The sequence below is a fragment of the Eumetopias jubatus genome, unplaced genomic scaffold (genome assembly GCF_037043125.1).
Source record: "Eumetopias jubatus isolate StellerSeaLion01/CBP00866 unplaced genomic scaffold, mEumJub1_p1.0 scaffold_8, whole genome shotgun sequence".
NCBI lineage: Eukaryota > Metazoa > Chordata > Mammalia > Carnivora > Otariidae > Eumetopias > Eumetopias jubatus.
The window spans coordinates 79909959-79921964 of NW_028274814.1; the positions used below are offsets into that span (position 1 = coordinate 79909959).

General features: G+C 44.5%; 1 protein-coding gene across 1 annotated transcript; it reads left to right on the forward strand.

Moving 5' to 3' along the window:
* The first annotated feature begins 1047 nt into the window (after nt 1-1047).
* TMT1A (thiol methyltransferase 1A) lies at nt 1048-11676 on the forward strand. Its single transcript, XM_028125563.2, has 2 exons — nt 1048-1658; nt 8069-11676. Exons 1-2 carry the CDS (start codon nt 1158-1160, stop codon nt 8303-8305), a joined length of 738 nt encoding a protein of 245 aa, XP_027981364.1. The 5' UTR covers nt 1048-1157; the 3' UTR covers nt 8306-11676.
* The last annotated feature ends 330 nt before the right edge of the window (nt 11677-12006 follow it).

Sequence of the window (12006 nt, forward strand, 5' to 3'; positions counted from 1 at the left end):
GTAAATGTTACCAGGGCCACCTGGGGGGCTTAGTGGCTAAGGGTCTGATTTGATTTCAGCTCAGGTCATGATCTCAGGGTTGTGGGATCCAGCCCAGCCCAGGACTCCCCACTCCAGGGAGTCCAATTGAGATTTTCTCTCCCTCTGCCCCTCCCCCTGCTCGTGCTCTCTAAATAAATAAAATCCCTTAAAAAGAAAAAGAAAAAAGTCAATGTTACTATTATTTTTTAAAATTTCTGTGTTCCCTGACCAACGCTAAAGCCAAGGCTTTTTTGTTAAAAACAGATGAATGCTTGAAACTATTTTCTGTATACTTCAGGTTTTTATGTTCCCAAAGATGAATATTCTGTGGACGATTTTTATCTGAATTAGATGACTAACGTAGCAGTCCCGCACAGTTTGAAGTTGAAACTTGCCCTTTAAAAAACAGGCGGGCCAAAACGGTGGCTCAAAAATAACCCTGTTGAGTTAGGAACTCTCCGGAGAGCCTCAGCCAAGAATGTAAAAAGGGTAAATTCTTACTGTGGCCAGGCAATCGTGTCTATTCACTTCCTCTTTTAAAAAACGGCGACGAGTAAGGAGAGGGACCAACGGGTAAGCAGGAGGGGGACACTTGGCAGCAGGCTTGTGGTACGGTTTTAGCAGGCTCCGACCACAGTCTGGTTTCTTTGCAGATATCTATGGAAGACCTGGAGAGGGCGGATGTGCGCCGTGCATATAAAACTGCAGCCGGGGCTCGACGGGAAGCCTGCTTCTCTTTCTCCCACTCCCTCTGCTTGTGTTCGCGCTCTCGCTGTGTCTCTCTGTCAAATAAAATCTTTAAAAAAAAAAAAAAACAAAAAACTGCAGCTGGAAACTCACAGTATTTCCCAAACAAACCCAGAGAGGGAGAAGCTAGAACTGCCAGGGAATAAGGGACTGTAATCAACTTTCCTTCTAAGGGAAGCTGGGAACCTTCTCCCTTTGCTTCGTGAAAACTAAGCCGAATCTTTTGCCAAACGCCTATAAATTAGGCAAGATGGCCCCTGATTTGACTTCAGCTGCGTCTCTCTCCCAGCCAGTTCTCTCCTCTGCAGCTGATTGGCTCTGGAGTGTGGCTCGAACTCTACCTTCTGTAACAAAAGAGGCCAGGGCTAACGGGTCGATGTTTCGCCTGAATGATGGCGCTTACCATTTTTATCCTCAGGCTATTCGTCTGCATCCTGGCATTTCCCCTGTTCCTGCTTAACACTCTAGGCTTGTGGAACCAGATATGCAAAAAATGGTTCCCCTACTTCATGCTGAGGTTCACCGAGAGGTACAACGAGCAGATGGCAAGCAAGAAGCGGGAGCTCTTCAGCAACCTGCAGGACTTCGTGGGCCCCTCCGGGAAACTCTCCCTGCTGGAGCTAGGCTGCGGCACCGGGGCCAACTTCAAGTTCTACCCGCCCGGATGCAGCGTGACTTGTAGTGACCCCAACCCCAACTTTGAGAAGTTCTTGATCAAGAGCATGGCGGAAAACCGACACCTGCAGTTCGAGCGCTTCTTGCTGGCTTCGGGGGAGAACATGCCGCAGGTGGCCGATGGCTCCATGGACGTGGTGGTCTGCACGCTGGTGCTGTGCTCCGTGGAGAGCCAGGAGCGGATCCTCCAGGAGGTGCGCAGAGTGCTGAGGCCGGTGAGTGAGGGGCTGTGAGGAGGGCGAGTTGGTAGTAACCACTGTCACCAAGGGCAGTTCTGTCAATTTCAGGTGTCTCAGACATTCAAACATAAAAAGTAAAACTACTAGAGAAGGCACTGTTGAATTTTTAAAAATCTTAGAGTCAGAAAGAAGCTATAATGGGGCGCCTGGGTGGCTCAGTTGTTACGCGTCTGCCTTCGGCTCAGGTCATGATCCCAAGGTCCTGAGATCAAGCCCCACATCAGGCTCCCTGTTGGGTGGGAAGCCTGCTTCTCCCTCTCCCATCCCCCCTGCTTGTGTTCCCTCTCTCGCTGGGTCTCTGCCAAATAAATAAAATTTAAAAAAAAAGAAGCTATAAAGGGAAAGACTGATTCTGAATACATAAAATTTAAAAACTTATACAGAGAATAAAAAAAATACTATAAACAAAGTACCAAAACATAGAAGTAGTATTTGCCAGGGATGATAGACAAAAAGCTTAATTTCCTTCATTTTAAAAGACATTACAAATAAAGAAATCAATAGGATTTTTTAAAATGTGTTTTATTTTTTATTTTATTTTATTATTATTATTTTTTTATATTTTATTTATCTATTTGACACAGAGAGAGAGACATCAAGAGAGGGAACACAAGCAGGGGCAGAGAGAAAGGGAGAAGCAGGCTTCCCGCTGAGCAGGGAGCCCCATGCGGGGCCCGATCCCAGGACCCTGGGATCACGACCCGAGCCGAAGGCAGACGCTCAATGACTAAGCCACCCAGGTGCCCCTAGGATTTTTTTAAAAATAAGAAAAACACAAAAGAAAAATAGGCAAAGAGCAAGAACAGAAATATAAATAAAGATAACCAATTACGGGGGCTCCTGGGTGACTCAGTGGGTTAAGGGTGGGACTCTTGATTTCTGTTGGGGTCCTAGTCTCAGGGTAGTGGGATTGAGCCCTGCCTTGGGCTCGAGCTGGGTGTGGAGCCTGCTTGGGATTCCCTCCCTCTCTCTCTGCCCCTCCCCCACTTTCTCCCTCCCCCTCTTAAAAAAAAAGGCAATTACATGATGAAAATGCTCAACCTTACGCACAAAGAAACTAAAGCAAGATACCATTTTTACCTATGATACTGTCAGAGGCTTTTAAGGTCAATATGGTATTGGGATTTGTTTGGGAGGCAAGATACCTCCATAACATTGGAGGAAGTGCCCTCTTTGGAGGGTAATTTTGATAATATTCAAAACTTAAAGTGCACATAGTCTTTTATCCAGTAGTAATTTATCCTATAGCTATACTGCACAAATATGCAAAAACTTGTCTATATGCAAAGACATTCATTGGAGTATTTGTAATAGCACAGATTGGAATTATCCTAAATGTCCATCAATAGGAGGCTGTTCAGGATGGCTTGGTGGCTCAGTCGGTTAAACCTCTGCCTTCGACTCAGGTCATGATCCCAGGGTGCTGGGATCGAGTCCTACATCGGGCTCCTTGCTCAGCAAGGAGCCTACTTCTCCCTCTGCCTGCAGCTCCCCCTGCTTGTGCTTGCGCTCTCTCTGACAAATAAATAAAATCTTAAAAAAAAGCCTGTTCAAGTAAATTGTCTGTCACATAGTATAAAAGAATTCTGTGCATCTGTTAAAAAGAACAAGAGTTATCTATGTTAATATGAAAAAATACCCAAGAGATAACGTTAAATGAAAAAAAGGAATCAAAGCATAGACTATTATGTAGAGTATGAGCCCATTGTGCAAGGGCTTATACACACACACACGTATGTACATACACATATGTGTATATGTTAATGGGAATGATAGACAAGAAACTTTTTTAAACATTTTTATTTATTTGTCAGAGAGACAGAGAGCACAAGCAGAGGGAACAGCAGAGGGAGAGGGAGAAGCAGGCTCCTCACTGAGCAAGGAGCCTGATTCGGGGCTCAATCCTAGGACCCTGGGATTCATGACCTGAGCTGAAGGCAGACGCTCAATGACTGAGCCACCCAGACATTCCAAGAAACTTTTTTTTTTTTTTTTTAAGATTTATCCACCTACTTTTGGGAGCGAGCACACAGGGGAGGGGCAGAGGGAGAGAGAGAATCTCAAGCGGACTCCATGCTGAGCATGGAGCTGGACATGGGGCTGGATCCCACGAACCTGAGATCATGACCTGAGCCGAAATCAAGAGTCAGATGCTTAACCAACTGAGCCACCCAGCTGTCCTGAAATGTTCTGATTCTTATATCCAAATGCTGAGTTCTTGTGTCCTAAGACTGGGCAGTAAATGGGCAAGGCTAGTAAGTGTTTTGCTTACAGCATTACCCCTACAAAGCAAGTAATGATTACCTCCATTTTCTAGCACGCTTAATGAGATCGCATTCTTGGTAGTCTTCCTTAGCTCCTGTGAAGCACCCACTCTCTGCTAAATATAACCAGGAGCTTTATTACAGTGTCATTTAACCCTCACAATAGTCCTTTATAGCAGATATTGTCTTCATGGTGTGTTGAGGAAACAGAGGTTAAGAAACTTACCCAGGGTGCCTGGGTGGCTCAGTTGGTTAAGCGACTGCCTTCGGCTCAGGTCATGATCCTGGAGTCCCGGGATCGAGTCCCGCATCGGGCTCCCTGCTCGGCAGGGAGTCTGCTTCTCCCTCGGACCCTCCTTCCTCTCGTGCTCTCTCTCTCTCACTCTCTCTCGAATAAATAAAAAAATCTTAAAAAAAAAAAAAAGAAACTTACCCAAAGTTACATAGATAGTAGGTCTGACTTTCTTTAATGCAAATATTCTTTTTTTTTTTTTTTTTTTAAGATTTTATTTATTTAGGAGCACCTGGGTGGCTCAGTCGTTAAGCGTCTGCCTTCGGCTCAGGTCATGGTCCCAGAGTCCTGGCTGGGATCGAGCCCCACATCGGTCTCCCTGCTCCGTGGGAAGCCTGCTTCTCCCTCTCCCACTCCCCCTGCTTGTGTTCCCTCTCTCATTGTGTCTCTCTGTCAAATAAATAAATAAAGTCTTAAAAAAAAAAAGATTTTATTTATTTATTCATTAGAGACAGAGAGAGAGAGAGAGAGGCAGAGGCAGAGGGAGAAGCAGGCTCCCTGCTCAGCGGGGACTCGATCCCAGGACCCTGGGATCATGACCTGAGCTGAAGGCAGACGCTTAACCATCTGAGCCACCCAGGCATCCCTAATGCAAATATTCTTACTGCTGGATCACAGAGCTTGTCATTAGGGCCTTTTTATCTCTCCGACTTCAACATTTCTACCACTTTTGCTGGCTGTTCTTCCTCTGCCCATCTCTAAATACTGGAGTTTCTTTTTTGGTTCTCATTTCACTTAAATACAGCCCCAAGACAATCTCATGGACCGCACCCCCCCCCCACACCAAAGTTTTCAACTACCATGCATACAGGGATATTTTCCAAATCTAAATATCTAGCCCAGATCTTTCTCTAACCCTAAACCTACATCTCCATCTCTGTATTCAACAGTCACCTAAGTGGGTGACAGGCTTCTCTAGCTTAACCTGTGTTACCCCAAGGGCGACATCGGCCTCCCCAGACCTGGGCCTCCTCTTGTTCTCATCTATGGAAAAAAAAAATTTTTTTAACCCACTCAGGAAATTCCCGATTTTCCATTCCCAAACACAGGTCTCATACCTAACCATAGAACTGGGGAAACTGCCACCCCTCAGCTCTCTGGAATAGGCAAGACTAGAGTAGCCAGAGGAGGCTAGGAAGAGTGTGACCATCACCCCAGGCTTTGGAGGGGACTGGGAGGTCCCTTTCCTCTACTCCTCACAGAGGTAGAAGGGGAGAAGACTTCCAAAGTCCTTCTGATAATATATGACCTCTACTGTGTCTACACTTCACCCACATTTATAGGACTGCCCTAGATGAAAGCAGCTGTTGCTAATTCCTACAGGACAGTGATTAACACATCACATCCACTGGATAAAATCCCTAACGACCCAGTGGTACCATGACTTCTTCAGTAATGCTTTTAGATGCTTCAGTATTTTAATTCATCATAGCATTTACATCCTTGTGACAATGGTACAAAAGTGTAAGACATGATTGTTTAGTCTCAGGCAGTGCTGGGTGTGGATTCAGACTCTCCCACAGGTTTGCAAAGCAGAGCCTAAGAACAATGTTCAGATGAAGTAAAAAAACAAAAACAAAAAAAAAGTATTTAAAAAGAAGTTAAAAAAATTGTAATTAAAAGGCAAACAAACAACGGGGCACGTGGGTGGTTCAGTCGTTAAGCGTCTGCCTTCAGCTCAGGTCATGATCCCAGGGTCCTGGGATCGAGCCCCGCATCAGGCTCTCCCTGCTCCGCAGGAAGCCTGCTTCTCCCTCTCCCGACTCCCCCTGCGCTTGTATTCCCTCTCTCTGTCAAATAAACAAATAAAATCTTTAAAAAAAAAAAAAGGCAAACAACTTGGGTGCCTGCCTGGCTCAGTCAGTAGAGCGACTGTTTTGTTTTTTTTTTTAAGATTTTATTTACTTATTTGAGAGAGAGACAGCAAGCACTAGCAGAGGAGGGGCAGAGGGAGAAGCAGACTCCCCGATGAGCAGGGAGCCCAACATGGGGCTCAATCCCAGAACCCCGGGATCATGACCTGAGCCGAAGGCAGACACTTAACAGACTGAGCCACCCAGGCATCCTGAGCGTGTGACCTTTGATCTTGAGGTTGTGAGTTCAAGCCCCATGTTGGGTGTAGAGATTCCTTAAAAATAAAATCTTAAAAAAAAAAAAAGGCAAACAACAAACTGGGGGGAAACATTTGTAGTATACTAAATGCTCTCACTAAGCAGTAAGAAAAACCCACCACCTGATTAGAAAACTGATAAAGGATATCAACAGACAAAGCAGAAGAGAAGTCCAAATCACTAATAAGGCTTAGCAAAAAAAGTTGTATATATTAAGAAATTAAAGATATGCATATTATTGAAAATGAAATACCATTTCACCCATCAAATTGGCAGGATACACAGGAAAAAGGATTGATGAGAGTCTGTTGGAAATGGGCACTCACACCATTGCTGGTATGAGTGTAAACTTGCAGTGACTCTTCCAAAGGACAATTTGACAACCTGCACCAACAGCTTTAAGAAGGCACAGACTTGGGCGCCTGGGTGCTCAGTCGGGTAAGCATCTGCCTTTGGCTCAGGTCATGATCCCAGGGTCCTGGGATCCAGGCCTGCCGGTCTTGCTGGGCTCCCTGCTCAGCGGGGAGTCCGCTTCTCCCTCTAACCCTCCCCCCTCTCGTGCTCTCTCTCTCAAATAAAAATCTTTTAAAAATAAATAAGAAATAAAATCTTTAAGAAGGCACAGACTTGACTCAGCAGTTCCACTTTTTTTTTTTTTTAGATTTTATTTATTTGACAGAGAGAGACACAGCGAGAGAGGGAACACAAGCAGGGGGAGTGGGAGAGGGAGAAGCAGGCTTCCCGCCGAGCAGGGAGCCCGATGTGGGGCTCGATCCCAGGACCCTGGGATCATGACCTGAGCCGAAGGCAGACGCTTAACGACTGAGCCACCCAGGCGCCCCTCAGCAGTTCCACCTTTTAGCAAGTTATTTATTTGGAAATAATTAGAGATGGGCACAAAGATGTATGGATAAGGAAATTCACTGTAATAGTATTTATAATAATGAAAAATTGGAAATAACTTCAATGAGAATGATTAAGAGATGACACCTTCAGTGGTGTGAAATATTATGTAAAGAGCTTTTAAATCATGTTTTAGAATAATATTCAAGTACATAAATAAAATAAAGCAGATTATAAAACAGAAGGTACATTCTAGTCCTAGTTTTAGGGAAAAGATACATATTCATGTGATGTACACACAAAAAACAGTAGTTATCTTGAGATGATAGAATAGTGCTTGTTTTTCTGTTTAAACTTTTCTACATTTCCTAAGATCAACATATGGGCGAGGCAGTATTACCAGTCTCTGGAGCTAGACTGTCCAGGGTCAAACCAAACCCAATCTGACATTTAATAGGCTGTGTGACCTTGGGCAAGTTGCTCATTTTCTGTGTGACTCATTCTCCTCATCTGTAAAAATAGGAATAATACTTACCAAATAAGTTTATCATAAGGATTAAGCAAGTTGATACATGATAGGCATTAAAGATAGTACCTTGCATTCCGGAACTGCTGCAAGTTTTAACTATCATGACATATTACTTTTATGATCAGAAAATATGTGCTAAGTGCATTAGATTGGCAGCTGTGGATAAAATTTGACAGAAGGTGAGACTATTGGCCAAAACGGCGTCTTAGTAAGTGCTGATTTATCCATGCCTTCTCATGAAGTTAGCCTTTAGGGCCACTGAAATCGAAGCTTCAATCATCTTCTAAACTTGTTCTTCCAAAACTAAACTCCTGGTATTTTTTTTTTTCTTTTTTTTTCTTTCTCAGGGAGGGGCTTTCTTCTTCCTGGAGCATGTAGCAGCGGAGAGCTCAACTTGGACTTACTTCTGGCAACAAATCCTGCATCCTTTCTGGTACCTGCTGTTTGACAGGTGCCACCTGACCAGAGAGAGCTGGAAGGCACTGGAGGGGGCATCCTTCTCCAAGGTCAAGCTGCAGCATTTCCAGGCGCCGCTGTCCTGGAAGGTGGTGTGCCCCCACATCTGTGGTTACACTGTGAAGTGACCCCTCTTTGGGAGCTTGGTGCTAAGAGGCAGTGAAATCACTCAAAAGAGGACTTGGGAAGGGAAAAGTGATAAGATCTTAATACTTCACAAACTAAGCCAAGAAATACTAACTAGTTGAAAATCCAAATCTAAAAGATCTTAATACTTCACAAACTAAGCCAAGAAATACTAACTAGTTGAAAATCCAAATCTAAATAGCCCAGGTCTTTTTGAAAGAGAAATCTGAATCTATCTGTTGTTCCTAGTAACGGGGCTGGTTTTCAAAATTAATGGACCAGGAAGCCACACCTAGCTCTGCCCAGCGTTGTTGTTTTTACTCCCATATTCCACTGACGTTTGCGTTCCTGCATTCCTGTCTTCAATTCTTTTTTTTTCTTTAATTTTTTATTGTTATGCTAATCACCATACATTACATCATTAGTTTCCTGTCTTCAATTCTTAAGATGAAGATTGTACTTGACACATTAGTACAGCCAGAAAAATAGCTGAGGCACTTAAGTTTCTTGAGTACATTTTCCTTATTACGTAGCAGATAGTTTGCTGCATGTGTTGAACTGTAGGTAAGGAAAAGGCCCACTGTAATTAGGAAAACCTTGGATAAAATTAGGTACGCTTTCTAAAAGCCCCTGAAACCGGGTGCCTGGGTAGCTCAGTTGGTTAAGCGACTGCCTTCGGCTCAGGTCATGATCCTGGAGTCCCGGGATCGGGTCCCACATCGGGCTCCCTGCTCAGCGGGGAGTCTGCTTCTCCCTCTGACCCTCTTCCCTCTTGTGCTTTCTATCTCTCATTCTCTCTCTCAAATAAATAAGTAAAATCTTTAAAAAAAAAAAAAAAAAGCCCTTGAAACCTAGGCAGTCTGGGAGTCTGTAAAGAAGTAGACACATATTTGGGTGATTATTCTGACCAAATTTCCACTCCTGTTCCAAGATGATTTCTTTGTTCCTTGCCACCATGGAAACCTCTGAAAATCATAAGTGCTTTGAAAACAAGTGTTAGGTTGGTCAGTCAGAGGGATTAAGAATAGCATTTTCAGGGGCACCTGGATGGCTCAGCTGGTTAAGCGTCTGCTTTCAGCTCAGGTGGTGATCCCTGGGTCCTGGGATCGAGCCCTGTTTGGGTTCCCTGCTCAGTGGGGAGCCTGCTTCTCCATCTCCCTCTGTCCTTCCACCCCGCTCATTCTCTCTCTGTCTCTCTCTCTCAAATAAATAAAATCTTAAAAAAAAAAGAATAGCATTTTTGGCAATAGTTCGTGTGTATGTTAATAAATTTAGTATATTCTCTGTAAAGTATAATGACTTTACAAAGGGACTATTTTAAATATGAAATCAATCAATAAATTCACATAGATTTTAGGAATGGAAATAAAGGGTTTATATCTTTGCTGGCTTGGCTTCATTTTTTTAATGTCTCTGGGAACGGAAAATTAAGCTATTGGAATATACAGATTTTTCCTTCTACTTCCAGGTAACTATAAACACATCTAATGGATTTTAGAGAAAGCAATTTTGGAAGGATCAGAATGAGTTTTGAAAAGTTCAAGTCCAGGGATGCCTGGGTGGCTCAATCTGTTAAGCGTCTGCCTTAGGCTCAGGTCATGATCCCAGGGTCCTGGGCTTGAGTCCCGCATCAGGCTTCTTGCTCAGTGGGGAGCCTGCTTCTCCCCCTGCCTGCCACACCCTCTGCTTGTGCTTGCTCTCTCGTGCGCGTACTCTCTCTCTCTCTCTGACAAATAAAAAAAAAAGTTCAAGTCCAAAGACCCCACTTTGTAAAATCCACTGAGTAGAAAGAAAGGACGCTTCTATTCTAACTCTCTTGAACATGAAGATAGTTATTGTTATGGTGAGGTTGGAATGCTGGGCTAAGGCCTCCTGAGCTCTATAATAGGAATCTCCTCCCTCTACAGTCTCCCCAAAGTAGGATCCTCCTTCACCACCCACCTCACTATTGGTTAGGTTAGTCTAGTGACTGAGAAATACGAAAAAACACGGGTTGACATGCTGAAATGTTACCAGCACGCTGGAAGATAAATAATGCCAAAGTACTAAACACAGTCTTATCAATTCCTTCTTGTCTAAGTGGCGTGGCAAATGTTATCCTCACATTCTGCACAAAACTAAGACATGGAGAAATAATAAATGGAGTTTCTTACATTCCACAAGTTACTGAGCAGGTCTTAGGAGCCCTGATTCCCAAAACTACAAAGCCCGTTTCGACAGCATCGCTGCCGTGTTACCTCCTCACTGCTTTCCTCCACAGGCCAGAAGACACACAGTTACAGTCATTCCAACAGCCCGTGGACGTGACCTAAGCCCTGGCAAAATGGAAACACAAAAAGGCAAAACATGTCCAGCGTGCTGGTTAGGATTTCTTTGATTCCAAGTGGCACAACTCTCAACCAAAAAAAAGGCTTCAGTAGAAAAAGGACTTTAATGACTCAAATTAGTGGAAAGACAGGGACGGAATGCCTCAGGCACAGCGTGAGCAGGGCTCAGCTGATATTCTTAGAAGTCACATCTGCCCTTCTGTCTGCCCTAGCAGGTAGGGAGTCTGTGGAAGTAGTGCCAATCTTCATGCTTTCAGACCAGTTGGAGAGATCAAGTCTATTTTTGCAAAAACTCCAAAGTTTTGGATTGAGTCTCAGTTGGCTCATATTGGCAATACTGAGTCACAAGCCCATGCCTGAACCAATTATCATGTGTGGATCAGATGGATTATGCTGCCTGGCTCAAGCACAGGTCACAATGCCTTATTCCTGGGGCTGAGCACACCCAGAGCACAAGAACTGAGTCAAGGGGAGTTGTATATCCTCCAAATGAAAGCAGGGCCTGTGGACGCCTGGGTGGCTCAGTTGGTTAAGCGCCTGCCTTCGGCTCAGGTCATGATCCTGGAGTCCCGGGATCGAGTCCCGCATGGGGCTCCCTGCTCAGCAGGGAGTCTGCTTCTCCCGCTCCCCACCTCTTGTGCTCTCTCTCTCTCTCTCTCTCATTCTCTCTCTTAAATAAATCTTAAAATAAAAAAAAGAAAAGAAAACGGGGCCTGTGACTGGGGAAAGCAGGAATGGATGCTGAGAAGGCACACCACAAATGCTCCTTAGAAACACACCGCTGCATTTTGATCAGACACACCCTCAGCTTGCTTTCCTGTGGTAGCTCACATAGTACCACGCAGGCTTCTCAGTAGGATAATTGTATAATAAAAGACAAAATGACATTGGCTTTGGCATCAAAGTGACCTAAGTCAAGTCCTGGCTGTGTCTTTTGTGTACTATGTGACTTTGGGCAAGTTATTTCTCTAGTGTCACCTTCCTCATCTGTCAATGAGGATAATATCCACCTAAAGGGTTATGGTGAGGAATTAATGAAGTGAAGTGCTTGGTCCTTAATAAAAGTTGAACTTCATTCAAGAAATAGTTACTGAGTACTCTGCTCTGTGCTCGGCTTAGAGCCCTGAATCAGCTAGACTTGTTCCTTGCCCTCACGGCGCCCACAGCTAGGATCTGAGCCAGCCGGGGAGGGGGACCACCGGCTTCCTTGAGGAAGTGACATCTGACCTGAATTCCAGAGGATGGCAGTGTTTGGGCATAAGAAAACAGCTCGTGCCATAGACAAAGAAAAGGAGGAAACACAATCTGTTCGAGGAACTGAAGGTGGGGGGAGGGGGAGGTGGACAGGCCCCAGAGCCCGAGGGGAGGACTGGGGA

What these genes read in the sequence shown, in the direction of transcription:
- TMT1A (XM_028125563.2), top strand. Translation starts at nt 1,158, where the DNA reads ATGATGGCGCTTACCATTTTTATCCTCAGGCTATTCGTCTGCATCCTG. An exon ending in TGCGCAGAGTGCTGAGGCCG is followed by an intron (nt 1,659 to 8,068) that starts GTGAGTGAGGGG and finishes TTTCTTTCTCAG; the next exon opens with GGAGGGGCTTTCTTCTTCCT.